Source organism: Bufo gargarizans, chromosome 3, assembly GCF_014858855.1.
Source record: "Bufo gargarizans isolate SCDJY-AF-19 chromosome 3, ASM1485885v1, whole genome shotgun sequence".
Classification (NCBI taxonomy): Eukaryota; Metazoa; Chordata; class Amphibia; order Anura; family Bufonidae; genus Bufo; species Bufo gargarizans.
In genome coordinates this window covers 279758166-279782439 of record NC_058082.1, presented here as the reverse complement: position 1 = coordinate 279782439, position 24274 = coordinate 279758166, and the positions used below count along the sequence as shown (strand labels likewise).

At 41.7% G+C, this 24274-nt stretch overlaps 1 protein-coding gene across 1 annotated transcript in view; it reads right to left on the bottom strand.

Moving 5' to 3' along the window:
• Positions 1–24274, bottom strand: part of PPM1E (protein phosphatase, Mg2+/Mn2+ dependent 1E) — a 252569-nt gene that overhangs the window by 6605 nt on the left and 221690 nt on the right. Inside the window, exons 5-6 of the mRNA XM_044285294.1 lie at positions 2588–2731; positions 339–432 (exon numbers count right to left, since the gene is read on the bottom strand). Of these exons, the coding sequence (XP_044141229.1) occupies positions 339–432; positions 2588–2731 (238 nt within the window). The remainder of the gene's footprint in view (positions 1–338; positions 433–2587; positions 2732–24274) is intronic.

The window sequence follows — 24274 nt, the reverse complement described above, 5'->3', positions numbered from 1 at the left end:
CGCTGCACGCCTGTACTAACAGCCCTAGTCCTAGAAGCTTCACACAGTCAACCAAATAGACCACTTGTCTGAACAGTGGTCTATCTTTATAGATATATACAGTAGGTACAACCCAGAAAGTTAGCATACATTATTCAGTTTACTTAATAAGAGTCTAGGGCTTTTGCAATTTAATTGCATCCTAGGTGAGATGAATTTGGATTTCCCAGTATAATTTATCTTCTGTTTCATGTTTCTTTAGCTTTCTGTATGTCTGAGATCATCAAACACTTAATTAAAATCAGGGCCATGAGGAGACAAAGAAAAGAAAAAAGAATTAATTAAAGTCAATCTCCTACCAATAGCTCGAGAGACAGACAGGCTTCCATTAACTCTCCATGCACCAAACCAGACCACACAACCTCCAAGGGCCTCAATACGATGTTTCTCATCCTAAGGAAAGACGAGATCATATCATCAGATTGATTCTAAATAGCAGAGATTAAAGGGTAATAACATAAAAATTCAAGCAATAAAACCATAAAGGTTGGGGTGTACAGTAATTTAACATATCAGTTGTCTACAGTAGAGACAATAGCAGGACCGCCCAACAATCTAATGTGTAAGGGGAGCTCCTAACATAGGGCTCATGCACCAGCCATGTGGGCTTCCGTGGGATTTCAGTTCCGAGCCTCCGTACCGCAGAGGTGCAGACTGAATTTTGCAGATCGCAGAGCCCATAATCTGTCAGGGGAGAGAAGGTTCAGGTGAACTGAATGGAGGAGATTTATCAAAACTGGTGCAAAGGAAAACTTGCTTAGTTGCCCATAGCAACCAATTGGAAAATGAAAGGCTCCTTCTGATTGGTTACTATGGCCAACAAAGCCACTTTTCCTTTGCACCAGTTTTGATAAATCTCCCCCAACGTGTCTGGCAGTGGCTTTCTCCTCTCTCCTCATTGAAAACACATACAAGTTTGGCCAAGCTTGGCATGTATGTATATGATGGAGTCGGCAGAGATAGCTGTTGACTAGGGATGAGCGAACTTGTGTTTTCAAGTTAGGCGTACAAGGTTCGGGTTATCTAAGAATTCCGTTATGGATTCAGCCCCCACGGACCATAACTTCTGGTCCGTGGTAGCGGAAAACATAACAGAATTCTTAGATAACCCGAACCTTGTACGCCGAACTTGAAAACACAAATTTGCTCATCCCTACTGTCGACCAAACAAGCTTTCAGCCGCCAGCTATTGAAGGTGGATGGCCATCTTAAATTAGTGATTTTCAAATTTTAGGCCCTCTTTCAAATGGTCAGTATTTGTGCATCAGTATTTGTAAGCCAAAACCAGGAGAGGGTCCAAAAAACAGAAGAGGCACAAATATCTCTAGGATACCTTTTCTCTATATGTTCTACTTCTGGTTTTGCCTTACAAATACTGACCAAATACTTTCATACTTTCTCATCCACTTGCTGCATAAAAAAAAAAAGAAGAAAAACTGCAATACTGTGGTTTAGAAATCATCAGCATGCCAATTTAGGCTAGGTCTACACAACGACATTTGTCGTGCAACAATTTTTATAATGATAGTGTATGGTGTTGCACTGCGACATGCTGCGACTGCGACATGACAGTAGCAAAAAATCCATTTGAGATGGATTTTTTTGCGACTGTTGTGTCGCAGTCGCAGCATGTCGCATGTCACAGTGCGACACCATAGACTATCATTATACATGTTGCAGTGTAGTTGTACCCTATGTGTCGCGTGACCTATTTTCGTGAGACAAATGTCTTTGTGTAGTAGGGCTAGGTGCCTTATGCTACAAATTTCATTGCGGATTTCACCCTTTCCAATACAAAGAATGAGACTGATATAATCTGCAGCTTTTCTGCAACAGAACCCGCAACATGTTTTTTCTGCTGCAGATTAGAAGCAGAAATGCTGCAGATTTCAGCTGAAAATCCACAGCTAATCAGCAATATGTAGGCCTCCTGCACACCAACGCAGGGCCCCCGTGCTCATGTTGCAGACTGCAAACCGCAGGTCTGCAAAAAAAACTATGGGCACTGGAGCCCATGGAAACACATGGAGGCCCTTCTGTGGGCTTCCATGTCCATGACTCTGCACTGAAAAAAGTAGGACAATGGGTCCACACCAAGATGCTGAGTGCACACGATCAATGCCCATATTTTGTGGACCCCCAGTTTGCAGTCCACAACAAGGGCATGTTGGCCCCATGTTCGTTTGCAGGAGGCCTATGGCATTTTCACTGAAGAGGCGGCACCACGTCTAGATGAGACATGAGGACTCTTTTGGGGGCCTCACCAGCTTGAAAAGTCAAGGTGTAAACTTAATAGCTATAAAATGCCACCATGTTGGGTACACAAAATATTCCCAATCCTAGCTAAATCAACATAAAATGTACAGAACCATTTAGATTTTCATAAAGATTTGCTGTAAATGCTCCCACCATACATAGAGTGATACAGCAAGTAATAAATAGGAAATACCGTAAATCAAGCTCCACAATAGTGATGCAATCATCTAGTTCTACATATTGTAGTAAAGAGCCATTTACAGATGATGAAAAGTAGTTCTGTAGTCCTCACCTCACGGTCAGGTTTATGTGGCTTCATTAATTCCACAGCTTGTCCCCTTCGTACCAGCATCACCTGTGAGTCCCCCAGCCAGGCCACATGAAGCATGTTGCCGCGGATGAAGGTCACCACGCCAGTTGTACCACAACGTAGGTTCTATGGTAAAAGTGAGAAAATGCATACATTTACTTGAAATATAAGGATACTCTACACGCCAACAAAAAAATTTCACAGTGCACTTAAATTGATAGTCGCTTTAAAAGACGCCTCTTAGCAGGATCAACCCCATTAAGCTAGACATGCAATCTGGTAGGGTTGACCCTGCTGATTAAAAGGATACGTGTTTTTTAAAATCAGTTGAGACTTTCCCAAGAAATAAAATGTTGTATCTGGAGCACGTCAATTGATACTACTGATTTCCACCGCAGCTTTGAAATGCAGATGGTGAAATCTGCAGCAGAATGTTTGCTGTAGAATCATGGCAAAATCTTCAGTGGAAATTATGCTGCAAAAAAAGCCACATGTGGCCGTATCCTAACACCACTAGCTTCATGTTCCTTTTGGTTTAGGACTGCCGTGTATCATGTCACTAGTTTCATTTCTAATCAGAGAAGCACAGATCCCACCGTTTCAAACAGCTGAGGCTGATTCTGTGAAATATCCACTATTCATACATCTCCATTTCATACAGCACATATAAGCACAAGAGAGCATAACTGATATCCTAATATATTGGACGCATGACTGCATCATTTACCTGGGAATGTTACGCTCTGTTCACTTCTGCATTGTGGCTCCTGCTTATATCTGAAGTCACGATAAAGTGCTGGACATGTCAAACGATCAAGTTCCGTCATGCAACCATCAATTTGATATCACTGCTGCTCCCATCAAATCTGAATTTGGTGCTGGAGGTTTTGAACACAGCTTCCAACACAATTGGGAACTGAGCCTTTTTAGTGAAATTAAAAAAGTGTAGGCATAAGGCCTCATACACACGACAGTTTGAGGTCCGCAAACCATGTGTCATCCACATTTTTTTGGGGGTCCGTGTTCCGCATTTTGTGGACATATGCTATCTTTTTGCAAAACGTCCAAAAGGATGCGCAAAGCACATGGATTATTCAACTGTATTACTGTCCTGAGGACAGTGATACAGTTAAATTCAGGAGAGCAGCTGTGGCCACTGGCCAGGCGCATAAGTACCTGATGCTCCCATATTAGTTAATGCTGAGAGCATCAGATCATTATGTACCTGGCCATGAGGAGAGCTCGGGTGGCCTCGTAGACATCAGCCTATCGGGAAATTTCTATGGCCAGTCTGCCCCTGTATGAATAATATGATCAGAGAGAATGAGGTGCCTTTCAGGGGCAATATATGGCAGCACCTGGAGTCTGTATTGCATTACAGGACTGGAATACAAAAGAGATCCATACAATGTGCATGGACTACGAGCTGCAAGTAGGTAGGATGGTGTCATTTAAATGTAAAAAAAAATGTTAGGCCTCTTTTACGTGGACATGATGACCTTCGTGACTAAAGGGTCAGTGGTTCATCCGTGAAGATGTCCATGAACAATCTGTGTGTCCATTTTTTGCTCTCCGTGTGTTATTCGTATTCCATGGTCACTGCTCAACTGAAAATTGGTTTCCAAAGTATCTCCTAGCAATGATCCATGAAAACCGTAGACCAAATGCGGTTGGGATTCATGTTGTGTCCGTAGTTTTCACTGACCCATAGACTGTAATGTGTATGAGACATCCATAATCACGGACAAAATTAGGGCATGCTTCCACGGTGTTATCATGGACCCACGGTCTATGGAAAACCACTTGACGTGTAAATATACACATTAAAGTCAATGGATCCTTCTCTGGTCTGTGGAGACCACGGACAGCACATGTCCTTGATTCACTCACTGCCTTACACTGTACATAATAAATATATTTATAAGCTTTTCAGCTAATGATCTGAGATCAGGGAGAAATATTGGTTATTATCATTCATGGAGCATAAGGAATAAGTGTGGTTGTCAGATAATACAAGCGGACGCCTTTCTTCCCAGGCAAGTCCTTTGGACACAGCTGCTGAGGTACAAGGCACATCATTTTTGAGGATACTGACAGCTCAGTGCTGTTTTGTTTCTGTCCAATGTCACCTTGAGGTTCATTTCACTGTGATAGATATCACTATGTCACACGCACATCTGCTCCAATCTGAGGGAATATTGCGCGTGCACAGAATAATTTTACAGCTAACCCCTCCTCCATCTCCTGCCAGTTATATTGCATAACGAAAGCAATTCACTGCTTGTTCACAAGAAATCATCAAGCTGTTTAATACTGTGCAAGCGTCCCCTCCTCTGCCAAACGGCTCCATGGCAATATGTCTGTTCAGTCGAAAGATTACTCGCCATTTATAGAGACGTTTCCTATTAAAATCAATTTCCTCATCAGGTTAGCAACGCTTACATATGGAAACTTAAAGTAGTCTGTACACACACAGTAACATTCAGAATTTGGTATTTCCGCTTAGGATCCTGCTTCAAGTTTCCAGATTTAGAGATTGCATGCTAAATTAGAAAAGGTTCCAGATCATCAAGTGACAGGTATGTAACGATCTGACACTCTCAACAATAATTAATAATAGGAGCATCATATACCGTATTTTTCGCTTTATAAGACGCACTTCCCCCCCCCCAAAAAAAGTGGGGGGAAAATGATTGTGAGTATTATAAAGTAAATATTGGTGAAGTATATTATGGAAGCGCTCACTAGTATGCATTAGGTGCTAGGAGCGGGGAGGGAAGCGCCGCAAGCGCTTGTGGTACCCCCCCCTTCCTGGTCTTCTTTTCTGGGGCCAGAGTTTCACTGTCCTGACCGCATACAGCGTCAGGACGTGGTGCGCGCACAAATCAATAGACATATATGGTATCCCTGCATCCGTAACAATTGGCTCTACAAAAATATCACATAATCTACACCAGCAAGTGAACGGTGTAAAAAAATAAAATAAAATTTTGCCAAAATAGTCTTTTTAGTCACCTCACCTCACAAAAAACATAATATCAATCAATCAAAAAGTCATATGTACCCTAAAATAGTAGCAATAAAAACATCCTGCAAAAAACAAGCCCTCACACAAGACAGAAAAATGAAAAAAAAATATGGCTCTAAGAAAATGGCAACACAAAAACATGATTTGTCTTTTCTAAAAATGTTTTTATTGAGTAAAACGTAAACAAAAAAACAAAAAACTAGACATATTTGGTATTGTTGTGTCTGTAATGACCAGATATATAAACGGTGTAAAGAAAACGTAGAAAAATGACACCAAACTGCTTTTTGTGTGACTTCACCTCCAAAAAATGAGATAAAAAGCAACCAGAAAGCCAAATGTACCCCAAAATGGTGCCAATAAAAACTACAGCTTGTCTTGCACAAAATAAGCTCTCACGCAGTTCATTCAACAAAAAATTAAAAAAGTTTTTGCTCTTAAAAACCATGACAGAAAATTCCATGTTAGAAAATCCAGATGCCGCTCCTTCCCTTCTGAGCCCTGGCGTATCCCCAAATAACAGTTTACTACCACAATTTGGGTTACTATATTCAGGAGAAAATGGGTAGCAAATTGGGGGGGGGGGGGGGGGATATATTCTCCTGTTACCTTTTGTGAAAAAGAAAGTTTGAGCCTGAAGCACAATGTTCTTGTAGAAAAAAAAAATAATAATCATTTTCACACCCAAGTATTAAAAATTCGATGAAACAGCTGTTGAGTGAAATGCTTGCTACACCCCTTAAAAATTCCTTGGGTAGTGTAGTTTACAAAACGTTGTCACTTTTTGGCAGTTTTCACTGTGGGGTTACCTCAGGGCCTCTTCAAATGCAACATGGTGCCCAAAGACCATTCCAGCAAAATCTGCCATCCAAACACCATATGGCGCTCCTTGCCTTCTGTGCCATATGAGTTGTTTCTGCAAACTGCAGAATCAAGGTATTAAATATTGAGGTTTGTTTTGTTGTTAACCCTTGATGTGTTCCAGGAAAAAATGTATTGAAATCGAAAATCTGCTAAAAAGGGACATTTTGAAATTTCACCTCTATTTTGCTTTAATTCCTGTGGAATACATAAAGGGTTAACAACATTTCTAAAACCAGTTTTGAATAGTTTGAGTGGTGTCATTTCTAAAATGGGGTAATTTATGGGTTGGCTCTATTAGGTAAGCCCCACAAAGTGACTTCAGAACTGAACTGGTTCTTAAAAAGTGGGTTTTGGAAATGTTCTTAAAAATGTTAAGAATTGCTTCTAGAATTCTAAGCCTTCTAACGTCCTAAAAAAATTCAATGACATTTCAGAGCGGAACCCGGACATACCTCCATTTTCACCCAGGCAGCCCCCCTGACTTGAACATCAGAGCAGTTCATGCTCCGATGCTCTCCTTTGCCCTGCGCTAAATTTTCAGGAGTTCCGGTGACGAACCGGACTCTCCATGGGGCTGCCAGGAAGCCCGGTGACGTCACCAACACTGATGGGTGGGCTTTAGCGCTGTCCTAGCCTGTAAAACAGCTAGGGCAGCGCTAAAGCACGCCCATCAGAGCCGGTGACATCACCGAACACACTGCCGGGCGGAAGCTTGTAAACAAAAGAGCCCTTGCCCTGCGCGATCTAGAGCAGGGCAAGGGAGCGCATCGGAGCATGAGATGCTCCGATGCTAACATCAGGGGGGCTGCCTGGGTGAAAATATGGGTATGTCCGGGTTCAGTTCTGAACCCGGACAACCCCTTTAAGTAATTTAATATTTCATGACGTATCACTTCTGTTTTAAAACCAGAGAAATAAAAATTTTGAAAATTGCAAATTTTTGGTAATTTGGGATTTTTTCAGAAATAAAGGTGAAATATATTGACTCAATTTATGACTATCATGAAGTAGAATGTGTCACGAGAAAACAATCTCTGAATGGCTTGGATAAGAAAAAGCGTTCCAAAGTTATTACCACATAAAGTGACACGTCAGATTTGCAAAAAAAGGCCTGGTCAAGAAGGGAGTAAATGACCCGGTCTTGTGCGTCATGTGCGTCTTATAAAGCAAAAAATACGGTACTTCTGTACCCAGCCGGGTACCACAGGTGCCCTCCTGAATTCAATGGTATCACTATTACGCATGGCTTCCTGCCCCTTCGTTTACCCTCGGGAAACAGGCCCCTAGAATTGAGGCCTATGAAGCAGTGTACAAATGTTGCAGGAATGCCCTGGAATAGGAGCTACTAAACCAGCAGAGTGCCAGCCCACTCCACTGTTTCCTGGTCACCTGGTGGTCAGGACTTAGTCTCATCTCCTCTAAGTAACGGCAAGATAAGAAAACCCCTTTACTGTGCCTCTAGAAAAATAAACCTGTAGAAAGGTGTTGCTGCTGATGCTTCGTAGATATAGAGCTATTCATATTTAGCCCTGCCCTGCCCTGCCCCTGAATGACCCTGCATTATTTCCCAATATTTCAATTTCCCAATATAAATTCTCTCTATCTGTTTTGCTCTTTGAAGGATACTTACCAGAATACAAAACTACAGACCCTAGAAGAATATCATCCTTCTGTGAAGCTTTTTGAGGCACGCTCTAACTGCACTAGCTTGCTCTTCCAAAAATTAATTTTGCAAGGTGTAGTCTGTGTTTACTCCTTTGGAAGACTGCTGATGGGTGGGATTGCATACCTCCTAACCAACCCGAATCCGGCGGGACAGTCCCAGATTTTGGTGGCTTTCTCGCGGTCCCGGAACAGCTGAGGTATGTCCTGCTCTCTGTTTGTCCATAGGATGCAGAGACAGCTGATTGTAATGGTTTAGCAGGGAGTTAGAGGCATAACCTAGTATGAAAAAAATTGCAGGGCGCCACACATATTGTCCCTAAAGTTGGGAAGTATAGGTATGTAGTTCAGCACAGCATAAGTGCTAAACTTCATAAGCCACCACAATTCCCATGGTTGTAGAAGCTAAAGGTTGAACTACCGTATTATTCGCTTTATAAGACGCACTCCCCCCCCCCCCAAACTGGGGGGAAAATGGCCGCGCGTCTTATAAAGCGAATACTAGTGAGAGCTTCCATTATGGAAGCGCTCACTAGTATGCATTAGGTGCCGGGAGCGGGGAAGAAGCGCTACAAGCGTTTCCGGCACTCATCCTCTCTGGTCTCCGTTGCTGGTGCCGGCGCTTCACTGTCCTGACCCTGACCAGCGTCAGGATGTAGTGAGCGCACTATGACCTGACGCTGCACACTGTCAGGTGACAGTGCACTGCAGGCCGGAGAAGACGGGAGAGTGACCTCTGCCGGAGATGAAGAGAAGCCGCGGCGCAGGAGAGGTAAGAGGAGTTTTTTATTTTATTCTGATATGAGGTCTGATGGTGGTCAGAAACAAAGGGCTGATCTGAGGTCTGATGGGGGTCAAAAATAAAGGGCTGATTTCAGGTCTGATAGGGTCAGAAATAAAGGTCTGATGTGAGGTCTGATGGGGGTATGACATTAAGGGCTGATCTGAGGTCTAATGGGGGTCAGAAATAAAGGGCTGATCTGAGGTCTGATGGGGTCAGAAATAAAGGGCTGTTTTGCGGTCTGATGGGGTTATGACATTAAAGGGGTTCTCCAGGAATGAAAAAAATGAAAATACTTAAATATTATTTTATAATAAATATATTTCATTACTTAGAATGGCTTGTTTTGTCTGGGAAGCAATCATTAGGGGAAATAAAATGGCTGCTGTCCTATCAGTACACACAAAACCTGTCCTAATCACACAGGAGGACAAGTTACTTCACCACAATAAGCCATAGTGCTGCCTCATCCTCCTCTGTGCTCTGCCTGTCAGGAATCATGATCCTGAATACAGGTGAATCTCTGTGGAAATGGAGATGATGAAGAGACATGAGAGGAGGGTGAGGTGCGGCTAATGAGCAGGAGCACTTGTATGCAGTCTCCATTACCACAGTCTCTCCTGTCCGTTCTCTCTACTTTGTGTCTCCTCATGAATAACTTCCCCAGAGATTCAGCTGAAGATCTTATCATCTGTATTCAGGATCATAATCCTTGGCAAGTAGAGCAGAGAGGAGGATGAGGCAGCTCTTTACCTCAGTGTTGTAAAGTAACTTGTCCTCATGTGTGATCAGGACAGGTTTTGTGTGAACTAATGGAACAGCAGCCATTTTGTTTCCCCCAATGATTGCTCCCCAGACAAAGTGAGCCATTATAAATAATGAAAGGTATTCGAGAATATATTTATAATAAAGTAATATTTAAGTATTCTCATTTTCTTAATTCCCGGAGAACCCCTTTAAGGGCTGATCTGAGGTCGGACAGAGGGTTGATGAGGTTCTGACATGGCGGGCTGATATGGGGGTCTGATATGATGTCCTGATATTTAAGCGGGCCTGATCGGATGTCCTGATATTTATGGGGGTCTGATATGAGGTCTGATGAAAAATATTTTTGGGTTATTTTCCTCCTCTAAAATCTGGGGTGCGTCTCATCATCGGGTGCGTCTTATAAAGCGAAAAATACAGTATACAGTTTTAATGGCAATTTGAAATATACTGCTGCTACTACAGTGTATGGTCTATTGCACTATTCATATACTACAGTGATGTTTGGTACCGTAGACATTTCCCAACTGAATCCTAAGATGTTTCCCCACTTATTGCTATCCTATATAACTCAGCAGGAGAAACCAGCACAAAGCATAGTCCATGAGACTGCATCTTCCATCCAAATACAGCAGATGGGTCATCAGAATTGCATTGTGTGACATCTCAATTGTGCCACTGATTCCTATGACAGACTGCCGCATAACTGTCCTAGTAGAACCTATACTATAGTAGCACCAATAAACTTAGGTAAAATCTTATTACACCTTTACAGACATTATACAAAATCCCCACATGGCACAGCCCTGACATACAGTATCATACATGGTGCAGAGGAACCCCGAGGACATGTATTGTATCATTAGCTAGCGTGACTGAGCCAAGCAACATGTTTTATTTATGAGGTCCCTTTGTGAGATAAGATGATGGACACAATAATTACCCAGGGATTCGATGAAGGGCACAGTGCGCTGGAGGAGGGGATTATGTCTTTTGCCCTTCCTATCATGGTGCTATAGTGAAATACTTATTTAAAGGGTGATACTACAAGAGTTATCGTATCTTCACCTCTGATACAAAATAATCTTTGATGACCCCTCCTAAAATGTTCATGTCACTGGGTACCTATCATCCAGCCCTTGCAGCCCTAGCATCCCTGAGCCATCTTTAGGATTAGTAAATCTGAGTCAGTGAGTGTCAGCTGTATATTATCTACCTTAGATATTAACCCCTAAGATGTCGGCATCAATAGTGACCATGACATCTAAATGTATCACTCCATAGATGCACCTGACAAGCAATTGTGGAATCAATGGGTTGCCATGGAAGCGTGGGAGACTAAAGAATAGCCCCTAGGTTTGAACTTACATTGTACCAGTTACTCTTATCCAATATACTTCTACCCACGCCACTATAAGAAAAGTCCAGATCAGTCTGAAACATCTGGAATGATGTGTCGCTGTACGTGAACCGCAATATATGAATACATTACGATTGCTACTTAAAGAGGACCTTTCACCTGGAAAAACATTGTGACCTAAGTATCCTGACATATACAGCGGCGCCCAGGGATCTCACTGCACTTACTATTATCCCTGGGCGCCGCTCCGTTCTCCCGTTATGTCCTCCGGTATCTTCGCTCAGTAGGTTATAGTAGGCGAAGACTTAGGACTCTTGGTTATAGTAGGCGGAGTCTGCCCTTGTTCTGCTGGGCGTCTCCTTCTCCTAGGCTGTAGCGGTGGCCAATCGCAGCGCACAGATCACAGCCTGGGAGAAAAAACTCCCAGGCTTCAACATGTAAATAAATCATAAACTTTGCATTTTGAACTTTGCAGTGTGCGTGGAATATATGAACACAATTTATCAAACTGGTGTAAAGTAGAACTGGCTTAGTTGCCCATAGCAACCAATCACATTCCACCTTTCATTTTCCTAAGGAGCTGTCCAAAATGAAAGGTGGAATCTGATTGGTTTGTATGGACAACTAATCCAGTTCTACTTTACACCAGTTTGATAAATGACCCCCAATATGTTAAAAAGGGGGTAACACCACCCTGATATCCATAGCACCTCACATCTCTATACTGAAGTGCTCAATCCTTTATTAATTCAAGCTGGGAACCAATTAGGAGCTGCTGGACGTTGCCTGCAAAACTGACAGGCATAATGCAAATATGAAAAAAATAAACATATTTGGTATAACTGCAACTGTAAAAACCCGTACGATGAAATGAATGTTATCTATTCTGCACACTGAAAACTGAAAAATCATCTCAGAATGTCACGGCAAAAAAAAAAACAACAAATAATTATCACGTTTTATTTCAGAAAAGATAACATAGTGAAATAGTTTATAAGACTGAAAAAAAGACATCTGTCCATCCAGTTCAGCCTGTTATCCTACAAGTTGAAAAACTTTGAAAAAAAGAAAAATAAATTTGGTAACAACCTGTGTAAAAAAGATGTCACATATATCGCATGATAAACACTGTAACAATTAAAACAAAAACATAACTGTAAAACGGCTTTTTCAAGTTTTTAATATATTATGTGTAACCCCAAAAAAGTCTTCCACAAAAGTCCTCATACAGCTATGTTGAAAGTGGATGGCTTCCGGAATGTGTTGATGATAAAACAAATAGATAAATAGGTCCTAAAGGTATTACATGCCATTCTAGAACATTTAACCACTGAGGTTAGTGAATGGCCGCAATAGTAATCGAACCAAAACTTAAGATCCGGCTGGAATGTGGTGATTGATTTATATTTTAAATGCCAAACATTATGGGCAGGGGGTTAATTTGGCTCCTAGGCTGGACAAACCCTTTAAGGGGTTATAAAAATGCGATTTTATCAAAGGCACTATGCCACGAGATCACTGGAAAGCTGCTTTAATATATGAAATACACTCAACTTATATACTCTTAGAGTAGTATTTATTAATGCTACAATTACTGTTACAATGTTTTTAATAATACTGTAATGTCAGTTAGGTAATTTCCCATTTCTAGTGCAACTCAAAATCACTGTGACTGATTTATAAGTTTGGTACCTTGTGACACCAATAAAAACCCTTTTTAATGCTTGCCACCCCCAATCTTAGCATTCCATTATAAAATGCTTTACTACTGCAGTCTCCACTAGGGGGTGCTCACTGCATACTGAATAATGGTACTTTCACACTCGTTAAAAGAATACGGCAGGCAGTTCCGTTGCCTGAACTGCCTGCCGGATCCGGAAATCCGTATGCAAACGGATATCATTTGTTTCTGGATGCGGATCCGTCTGACAAATGCATTGCAATAACGTATCCGTCTCTCCGGTGTCATCCGGAAAAACGGATCCAGTAATGGATCCGGCATTAATATATTTCAATGGAAATTAATGCAGCATCCGGCAATCCAGCAAGTGATCCGTAAAAGGGACTGAACTGAGGACATCCTGAGGCATACTGAACGGATTGCTTTCCATTCAGAATGCATTAGGATAAAACTGATCAGGTTTTTTTCGGTATTGAGCCCCTATGACGGAACTCAATACCGGAAACCTTTAACGCTAGTGTTAAAGTACCCTTAAATAGCTAGCATTGGGTTCAATGTGAGAAGGAAAACGGGAGATTTCGGAGTTCTGTATCAGAAAATCTGAGCTCTGACTCCTATTAAAATATAATATTACTTTATTCAGCGGAGGACTTTGGACGTACCAAAGGGGTTGTACAGCCTCAGGGTAGGTCATCAATATCTGATCACCAGGGTTCAACACCCGGCACCCTCGCTGATCAGCTGTTTGAAGAGGAGGAGGCGACGCTCCATGCCATCTTGGAAGTGCAGTGCAATTACAAATACTCGCTCCATTCACTTGAATTAAGGGAATACTTGTAATTACACTATGTCACTGATCAGCGGAGTTCCAGGTGTTGCACTTCCACCTATCAGATACTGATGACCTATCCTGAGGATAGTTAATTAATATAAACAGGCTGCACAACCCCTCTAAGATTAAAGAGTTGTTTGACCACCAAACTAATTTTACTTCTAGCCCTGAAAGTGTTTAGCATGAAAAGAAAGCCACTCACCTGTTTACTAGTGCTCTGATCCAACGACAATCGTTCCATCCCGGTTGCTTCCAGTTTCCTGTGGACTGGAAATGTGCCCGTGGTCACGTGAACATCTGCAGCCCTTCACTGGCCTCAGCAGTGACATATCCCAAGCATAGCACAATTCAGGCGAAGAGGTGAGTGGCTTTTTAAACTAAACACTTTGAGGGCCATAACTAAAATTAGTTTAAGGGTATGCAATTTTCCTTATACTGCCCTCAACCACCACCAGGAACACTTAAATCATTGTAAAATCTCTCTCAGTTCCTGGAGGTTCTACTTTATGGGATCCAGAATTAATAAGAAATTATATTTTGCTCAGATTAAAATGGTTGATGAATGACAACTCAAAATGCACGGTTCCATATTATTATGCACAACAGAGTTTCAAAACGTTTCATAGGTTTTAAAGAAATGAAAATGGTCATTTATTGAGGTTACATTTACTGAAATCAAAAGCTATCTCAATCAAAAACATCTTAACAGGCCAAGTTTCATGTAAACACAGGATCCCTTCACAATTCTTGCATCCATTGAACTTGTGAGTTTTTGGAGAGTTACTGCTTGAATTTATTTGCAGAATGTCAGAATAGACCCCAGAGCTGCTGTTTTGATGCAAACTGCTTCCCACCCTCATAGATCTTTTGCTTGAGGATACTCCAAAGGTTCTCAATAAGGTTGAGGTCAGGGGAGGATTGTGGCCACACCATGAGTTTCTCTCCTTTTTTGCCCATAGCAGACAGTGACTCAGAGGTATTCTTTGCAGCATGAGATTTTGCATTGTCATGCATGAAGATGAATTTGCTACAGAAGGCACGGTTCTTCTTTTCGTACCATGGAAGAACGTGGTCAGTCAGAAACCTCCATATACTTTGCTGAGGTAATTTTTACACCTTCAGGGACCCTAAAGGAGCCTACCAGCTTTTTCCCCATCATTCCGACCCAAAACATGACTCCGCCACCTCCTTGTTGACGTTGCAGCCTTGTTGGGACATGGTGGCCATTTACCAACTATCCATCCACCACTCCATCCATCTGGACCATCCAGGGTTGCAAGGCACTCATAAGTAAACAAGACTGAAAATTAGTCTGTAAGTCTGGACCCATTGCAACTGTTTCTGCTTGTGAGCACTGGTTAGGGGTGGCCGAATAGTAGGTTTTTGTACAACTGCAAGCCTCTGGAGGATCCTACATCTTGAGGTTTCCGTGACTCCAGAGGCACCAGAAGCTTCAAATACCTGTTTGCTGCTTTTTAATGGCATTTTAGCAGTTGCTCTCCTAATCCGATCAATTGTCTGGCAGAAACCTTCCTCATTATGCCTTTATCTGCACAAACCCGTCTGTGCTCTGAATCAGCCACAAATCTTTTCTAAGTACGATCATCACGCTTAAGTTTTCATGAAATATCTAATGTTTTCATACTTTGTGCAAGGCATAGCACTATTTGATGCTTTTCAACAGCAGAGAGATCCTTTGGCAGTCATTTATTATGTGTTATATGCCACTTTCTGACGTATTTAGGTCGCAGTTTTGCAACAAAATCTGTGACTTTACCCTCCTCATGCCACTTTTGCAAAGTGATGGAAAAAGGTGGGGGGCATGGTTGGGGAAGAGGACTGGCTAGCCCAGTTTATGGCATGGAAAATGGCCTTAAACTACGCCAACAAGGGAGCTGGAGTAAATTAAAGCATGTCGCCTCTACATAACTTCGCCGCATCCACCGACAGTGCAGAGGGATTAAGACCGGCATCTAAATCGCCAGTCTTAATAAATGTTCCCCTTTTTCTTTCCCATATTGCTTAAAACCTGTGGCCTGCTTAATAATGTGGAACATCCTTAAGTAGTTTTCCTTTAATTGGGCTCACCTGGCAAACTAATTATCATAGGTGTTTGAGCTTGATTTCAGTGATCCAAAGAGCCCTGAGACACAATACCATCCATGAGTTTAATTGAAAAACAAAAACTTTTATGACACCTTTATAACATTTTTTATATCTTTACATCTTCATAACACTTTGCATAATAATTTGGAATGCGGTATAGTGATGGATATCAAACTCGCTACATAATAAAAGTGAAAAAAAAGGTAAAGTCAGTGTTAAAATAAAGAAATAGAGCTGTACAATATATTTAGGGCAAATCTTTACTATTACAAACATGGGCAAACTGGGAACTTAAAGTGGCCCTGGAGAAAAACTAAAAGTGGCCTCCATGTTGTAGGTGGCTTCAAATTCACAGACAGCGTGTTAACACAAGTAGGCAGGGACAACAGAAGTAGGAGGAGACTGCAATACTGTAATGCAGCACAAAACACTTCCCCTGCAGAACCAAATAGCACAGTGCAGCACAATAAACTTCTTAAGCAGAAGCAAATACTACAGTGCAGCACAAAATACTGCCACCTTCAACATAGTATTCAACTGTATCAGCATCCTGAGGACGGTGGTACAAATGTTATTAGGAGGCCACCTGTGGCCACTGTACAGGTGCATAAGTAACTGATTCTCCTAGCATTAATGGGGTTGTCTAACTTCAGCAAATGCCATTTATCATGTAGACACTGCTCATTTCCAGGGGTTAAGACCACTCTGCAATCCAGCAGCGGTGGCTGTGCTTGCACACTATAGGAAAAGGCACTCTCTGGTACGCAGGGCTGCTGCAGGATTGTGCATGTGCCGATGCTTTTACTTATAGTGTGCAAGCATGACCACTGCTGATGGAAAGCAGGGTGGTCGTAACAATGGAAAACAGAAGTGTATAATGTGATGTAAAAATGAATCATACCAGCAAAGGAGGCAATACATTAGTAAGTGCCTTGTAATAACTTTCCCTACATGATAAATGCCATTTGCTGAAGTGAGACAACCCTTTTATTAATGCTTAGAGCATCTGATCATAATGTACCCAGCCAACGACCATGAGGAGGGCTTGGGCAGCCCACTGGGCATTGGCCCACTCTGAGAATTTACATGTAGGGTCTATGGCCAGTACGCTCATGATTACAAAGAATAAAGGGAAAAAAAGTCAAAAAATAAAAATAAGAAGTAAAAGAAGAATGGACAAAACAGAAAAGAAATTGCTCAGTCAACCTCTTAGGAGCAAGAGTGTTTTTGAAGGACAAATCTAAAGGTCAGTTTGTGTATGAGATGCATAAAGCTATATCAGTTATTATACATATCTTTTTATATGTGACGGTATATTATACAGTATATACTGTATAGCTTTCAGAATATATATCTTTCAGTAGTTGCATTTGATGATGGATTCATATGGAACCAGAATTCTCCAGCCTATGAATTACAAGAGCTGTTTTGTAATCTGCTTGGAGAATTGAATTCTGCACAGTATTAATCACTCTTGACATCTGAGATATAATTAACTGCTAGGCAGAGGATAGAAAGAGCAACCAAGAGCTCTTTAAAGAAAATGATAAATGAAAGAATTAGGACCAGTCTGAATTTATTTTACTCCTATAATCGTTTGTGGACTCTCAAAACGGAGACACACTATTAATATCTACACTGCGTTATACTCTGCAAGTACTTGGAACTCAATGACTGACTAGCAAGTGGCATCAATGAAGACTTAAAGGGAGTGTCCAACTTATTAAAAAGTTCCCCAAAGCAGCAACTGTAATAACATAATAAAATAATTTTTACCCATTTCATCCCTCCCTATTGACAACGCTACAACTGGCCTGCAGAGGCCAGTGATTGGCTGCAGTGGTGTCCTCTGTAAACATACACATAATCACAGTAGTCAAGAAGATGATGTCATGGCTGCAGTGGCAAAGAGGATCCGAGAGGCAGCATGGGAAGCAGTAGAGGATGAAATGGGAGAGCATATGTTCTTATTTCCTCACAGGACCTCCTCCTCTGTCCTCCTCTCATCTGTTCTTCACACTACAAGATTTCTCACGTGTCTCTCCCCTACTCTGGAACTCAATACCCCAACATATCAGACTCGCTCCTAACATACAAACCTTCAAGAGTAACCTGAAAGCCAACCTTTTCAGGAAAGACTACCACTTACAATAGCATGCTGCCACCACACAGTCACATGAGCAGCCTATACCCTTACCTACTATGTTCCCCCATTCTCTTATAGATTGTAAGCTCTTGCAGGCAGGGCCCTATACCCCTCTGTACCAGTCTGTTAATAGTTTCTTGTTTAGTTTATTTTTATATTTGTGTAACCCCATCTGGATGTACAGCTCCATGGAATTAATGGCGCTTTCAAATAAACAATAATAATAATAATAATGCTAGTGCAATGCTAGTTCGCCTCCACATGGTGTACCCTGGGTAAATCTAAATTAACTTGTGAACATAGGCGGTCAGACAATTCAAGGATCTCCTGACAACAAATAGACACACACCGTATACCTCTAACTTCAAAGCAACATGTCCCAGAACAGAAAAAACGGACCTTCTCAGGACCAACAGACCAGAAAGCTCGGACCTTAAGCCCGAATCTGTCACCTGAACATAGAAAGCTTAAAGGGCTTCTGTCACCCCACTAAAGTCATATTTTTTTTTGGGCTAGTTACATTTCTTATAGTGCGATATATGAAAATATAATGGTGTTACTTACTTTCATTCAGCCGTTTCTTATAAAAACAAAGTTTTATAATATGTAAATCAGGTCTCTACCAGCAAGTAGGGCGTCTACTTGCTGGTAGCCGCCGCAAAAAAACGCCCCCTCGTCGTGTTGATTGACAGGGCCAGCCGCGATCTCCTCCTCCGGCCGGCCCTGTCAGCATTTTAAAAATTGCGCGCCTCTGTTCATTTGGCGCAGGCGCTCTGAGATGAGGAGGCTCGTCTCCTCAGAACTCCCTCAGTGCGCCTGCACCGATGACGTCTTCTCTTTCGGTGATGTCATCGGCGCAGGCGCACTGAGGGAGTTCTAAGGAGACGAGCCTCCTCATCTCAGAACGCCTGCGCCGAATGAACAGAGGCGCGCGATTTTTAAAATGCTGACAGGGCCGGCCGGAGGAGGAGATCGCGGCTGGCCCTGTCAATCAACACGACGAGGGGGTGGTTTTTTGTGGCGGCTACCAGCAAGTAGACGCCCTACTTACAAGGAACACCATCAAGTAGACGCCCTGTCTTACAAGGAACACCATCAAGTAGACACCCTACTTACAAGGAACACCATCAAGTAGACGCCCTACTTACAAGGAACACCATCAAGTAGACGCCCTGTCTTACAAGGAACACCTAACAAAAACAGCTGAGAAGCTAAAAACAAGAAACAATATCATCCAAAAGCTGTGTGGAACAACCTAGGGAGCATCGGCCTCCACTCTGCGCTCTTCGGCTCTGGATCTTGTATTCTCTGCTGCTTAATACTGCACCCCAGTTAGACTTAACAGCCCACATATACAAAAAATAGACACCCAACTGGACAACACTATGCGCATGATATCAGGGACTGTCAAATCAACTCCCACGTACTGGCTGCAAACATCAAGTCATATCCTTCCACCACACCTGCGGAGAAAAAAAGCTCTAAAGAGAGAATATAAAAACATAATGGACAACAGAAACCTCCCGATACACATGGACATAAAAGATGCTAATTGTGGCAGACTCTGATTCCGTAAATCACCCACCAAAACAGCAAAAATGATCATGGAGGAAGGGTATAACCTCAACAATGCATGGATCCAAGTACATAACATGCATCACAACAACATGTCTATGCCATGTATTACCCAAACTCCACTGGGTTTCGACCTGCCACGCAAAACCTGGTCCACGATAAACAGGATCAGAACCGAGCTGTGCATATCTCCTACACAAATGGGGCAAACAACCATCCCCACTCTGTGATTGCGGATATAACCAGACAATAAAACACATCATAGAAGAATGTCTGACAAAGTCCTATGATGGCAGCCCAGAAGATTTCCTGATGGCAAGCACTGAAGCAATCGAATATATAGACAAATTGGATGTTTGTTTATAAACGGACGAAGCCTGCTCTGTTCCACCCTGCCACACCTACATTTACTCTGCTTCATTATTGTTACCTTATTTTGCTAAGTGTTGCGTTTATGCATGTGTATATGTCTATGGATGCGCTTATGCATTTTTATGTGTTGCTATTTTAGTGTCTATGCCATACGATAAATAAATAATAATAATTTTATTACAACAGCTATCTTTGGGGAATTTTTTTAATAAATTGGACAATTTCTTTATGGGGGTATTCTCGTAATTACAAATAGTCCCCTAACCACTGAATAGGGGCCTACTGTTAGATGGAAGGGGACTGACCACTTAGAACCCCACTGCTCACAGGTCCCATGTCTCATTCACAAGCCAGGAAGAGTTAAATGAAGTGGCAGTCAAGCAGGAGACATACACAGGGTCATGTTCTGGTGATCTATGACAGCAAGACAGTGGTGAGAGAACTACTTGGATAACTGCAGTCTTGAGATCTAATAACAACCCTCAATAATTCTCCAGCAGTGGAGGATAAATTACAGAAAATTGTGTAGTAAAAAAAAATTGTGTTTGCATCAGATTTCCTGATGTATAGTGTACCTCTGATGTAAGCCTCCTACATATGCCATTGTATTGGCATACATCACCCATAAGCATTCGTGTTAAATAAAAACATAGAGGGTGAGTAGCAGCCAGGTGCTGCTGATCAATTGCCCTTGATTAACTGATCATCAGCAAGTGTGACTACCTCTATAAAAGCAGAAGTTTGGGCAGTTTGCTGGTCTGGAATGTTCAGGCATGTGTCAACATAATGCCAAGGAGGAAAGGCATCAGCAATGATCTTAGAGAATCAACTGTTGCTGCCTATCAATCTGGGAAGGGTTATAAGGCCATTTCCAAACCATTTAAAGTCGAATGAGAAAGTGGAAAACATTAAAGGCAGTTGAAAATCTTCCTAGACGAGTGAACGTCCCAGCAAATTCATCCCAAGATCAGATGCTCAGTGCAATGCTCAGAAATTTCAAAAACCCAACAGCTACATCTAAAGGCTCTATTACACCTGAAGATAATCGTTTAGATTATCGCTAACAAGTGTTTGTATGAGCACACATTAGCGATACTGCCACCAACTACCTGATTAATGAGCACACGCCCGTTCATCGGGTAATCGGAATCTTTTTGCCAGTTTAAAAATTCTTTTTTGTCAGTGGCAGATCATGCTGTGTAATCATGATCTGCTGCAAGCGAACAATAATTCTGTATGGGGACAAGCGATGGCATTAGCGATCGCTCCTCCCCATACTGAGGAGGGGATCGCTGCATGTAATAGCTAGCTAGCGAGCAGGCAATTGTCGGGAAGGACAAGGACTGTTCTTCTGCAGATGTAATATGACCCTAAGGATCTATAGGCCTCAGCATGTTAAATGTTCAAGTTTGTGACAGAGCAATTATAAATACTGAACAAGTATGGCTTGTTTGAATGGGTTGCCAAGAAAAAAGCCTCTTCTTTCCAAAAGGCTAAAAGTGGAGACTTTTCCATAATGCCCAGCACCACGTTTGGCAAAAACTATGCACAGGACATCAGCCCAAACACTTAATACCAACAGTCAAGCCATGTGATGGAAGGAGTGATGATTTGGGTTTTTCAGTCACAGGTTCTGGGCACCTTGAAGTCATTGAGCTGACTATGAACTCCTCTGTATACCAAAGTATTCTAGAGTCAAATGTGAGGCCATCTATTCAACAGTTAAAGCTTGGTCGAAACTGGGTCGTGCAACGGGACAATGATTCCAAGCACACAAGCAAATCTAAACAAATTGGCTGGAAAAGAAAAGAATACAGATGATGCAATGGCCCAGTCAAACTCGAATGAAATGCTGTGGCAGAACCTTTAAGAAATTGTCTCATCAGCTATTTTTGGAATTCCGTGAGAAATTAATGCAGAGCATGCCACGTATGTGGGGTGCGTTCTCATTTTCTTTTAGGAGCTCGTTTTTCAGATAGTTGTGGGTCTCAGAGGTGGGACCCGAACCTATCTGACTTTGGTGGCATATCCTAATGATATGCCATCAATGTGTCAGATGAGTATAAACGGACGCCCACAAACTTCAATGAACTGAAGCAATGTTAAAAAAAAAAAAATGTCTCCAGAACGATGGGAGAGTGATAAAGTCATAAACAAATACTCCAAGTTATTGCTGCTAAAAGTAGTTCTACAAGCTAATAATTCATACTTAGTTATTCACAAGTGGTGTTTCCATTTTGGCTAAAAAAAAAATTAGAATAAGTAATGACACAGTGGAATCTGTTGTGTTGTGCTTCATCTGAGGTTGAATTTACAAAATGTTAAGACCTTCTAAGGAGCAGGTGTTTTTTATTATGCCCTGATACATAAAACCATAGAATTCAAAGAGGGTGTACTTAGCTTTTCTCCTGATTGTACAGTACATCCAGACTACACTATTCAATTTTGATGAAAAAAAGCTAAATTGGCCCAGCATGTAAAAAGGACACTATATTGGCATCCATAGTGTGAATTTTTTCCCTATGGATACATTCTGCATAAGAATTTACCCTTACTCTGTATACAGGTTTATGCAAAATATCATTAACCCTTGCATAGTACTGTCCAATGGTATGTAGACTTGGTGGAAACCAAACCGCTGGGACACAATCCTAGATATTTTTGTTATTAGTTAATGGTTGTATCTCTACTGTGAAATCTGACCATAGACATAAGAAAGTGTTGGGACCAACACTCATTTGGTTTTGTCTCCCCACTCTTTTTTAAATGCATGACATTAGATTGACTTCCCTAAATGAGTCTTTTGCTAACATCGCCACAACCTTTTGTAGATCTTTTTTTTTTTTAATCACTTATACAATCTGAAAAATCAAGCACTGTCACGTATTTTTACAGGAAAGAACAGCATGCTGTTCTGTGTTTTCCATTTGAGGCACAGATGACAGATGGAGAAGAATGCAGTATCAGTACATGAGATCCACTTTAAAATAATGTCAGGAACAGACTGGAATACAGGACTCTAATTGCAAAGTTAGCTAGAGAGACAACACATCATTGTGCAGAGTGCCTGACACAACCTCTAGGCTGAATGTGAAGCTGTCACATACCATACAGTACTGTAAGCAAAATACTATCATTTGACAAGTAAAGTGTTTCCCATTGCACACAAAGCATCATATAAGAGGAAAAATGACACAGTAAAGGCTTAAATCATATAAACAGGGCTTACATGGACTACTTTTGGTAGCTGGTGCCTTTAATTGTTGCTTTTTTGTTTCTTTATTCAAGGTCAAGGGCCCCCCAGAACGTATGTATGTTGTTAGAATTGTTCTTACAGTAATATACATTCTAACAGTAGCGAATAGTTCCATACATTATACACATAAATGCACAAATGCTTACAAATCCTAATTCAGAAAACAGTAAAATAAGTAGAAGAGGGTTTTTAGATTACACTGATCCCTCACCTTTCAAGGAATGTAATTCCAGTTTTATGAATGTTACAGTATATACTTATAGTCTTCAAAAAGTTGAGTAACCTTGTAAATATATTACATTACTTATCATGGATCAAGGATCAGGAGTTACAGCCTGTAATATAGTCCAGAGCTGCGTACATATTTCTCATGGCTGGGGCTCCTGCAAAGGTCCTTAGGGCTGACTGTGGATCGCTGACCAGTCTCCGGTTGGCTCACTGGGAAACCCAGTGACCCGATCACAGGGGGAATACCCTTTGTCATGTGGCGGAATAGACACAGGCACCCGCCATCTCGGATTATTCCTTGCAAAGACTTTATCTTTTACTGGACTCTACCACGGTAATTTTGAACTTACAGACATTCTATTCCCTTTCATCTTACTTATTTCTATCCAACCAATCTGTTCGACTGGCAGGTATATTTTAATGTATCTTTCTGTGTATAGCTTTTATAATAAAACGAACGATTTAATCGTTCTAGTTTTGCCCTTGTTACCTGATTATTTGGTCTATGCCAAGGTTACTTTCCGTCATGGATCTGCACAAACGCTTCCGTTCAGATGATACAACCGCATTCATCCATTCAGAACGGATCCGTTTGTATTATCTGTAACATAGCCAAAACGGATCCGTCTTGAACACCATTGAAAGTCAATGGGGGATGGATCCGTTTTCTATTGTGCCATATTGTGTCAGTGAAAACGGATCCGTCCCCATTGACTTACATTGTGTGTCAGGACGGATCCGTTTGCCTCTGCATCGTCAGGCGGACAGCAAAAGGCTGCAAGCAGCGTTTTGGTGTCCGCCTCCAGAGTGGAATGGAGGCGGAACGGAGGCAAACTGGATCCTTATCCATTCAGAATGCATTAGGGCAAAACTGATCAGTTTTGGACCGTTTGTGAGAGCCCTGAAACGGATCTCACAAACTGAAACCAAAGCGCCAGTGTGAAAGTAGCCTAAGAACTCTGTCCTCAGAAGAGACATACTACCGCATTGTCTTATTTTTATACTTTGTTGAG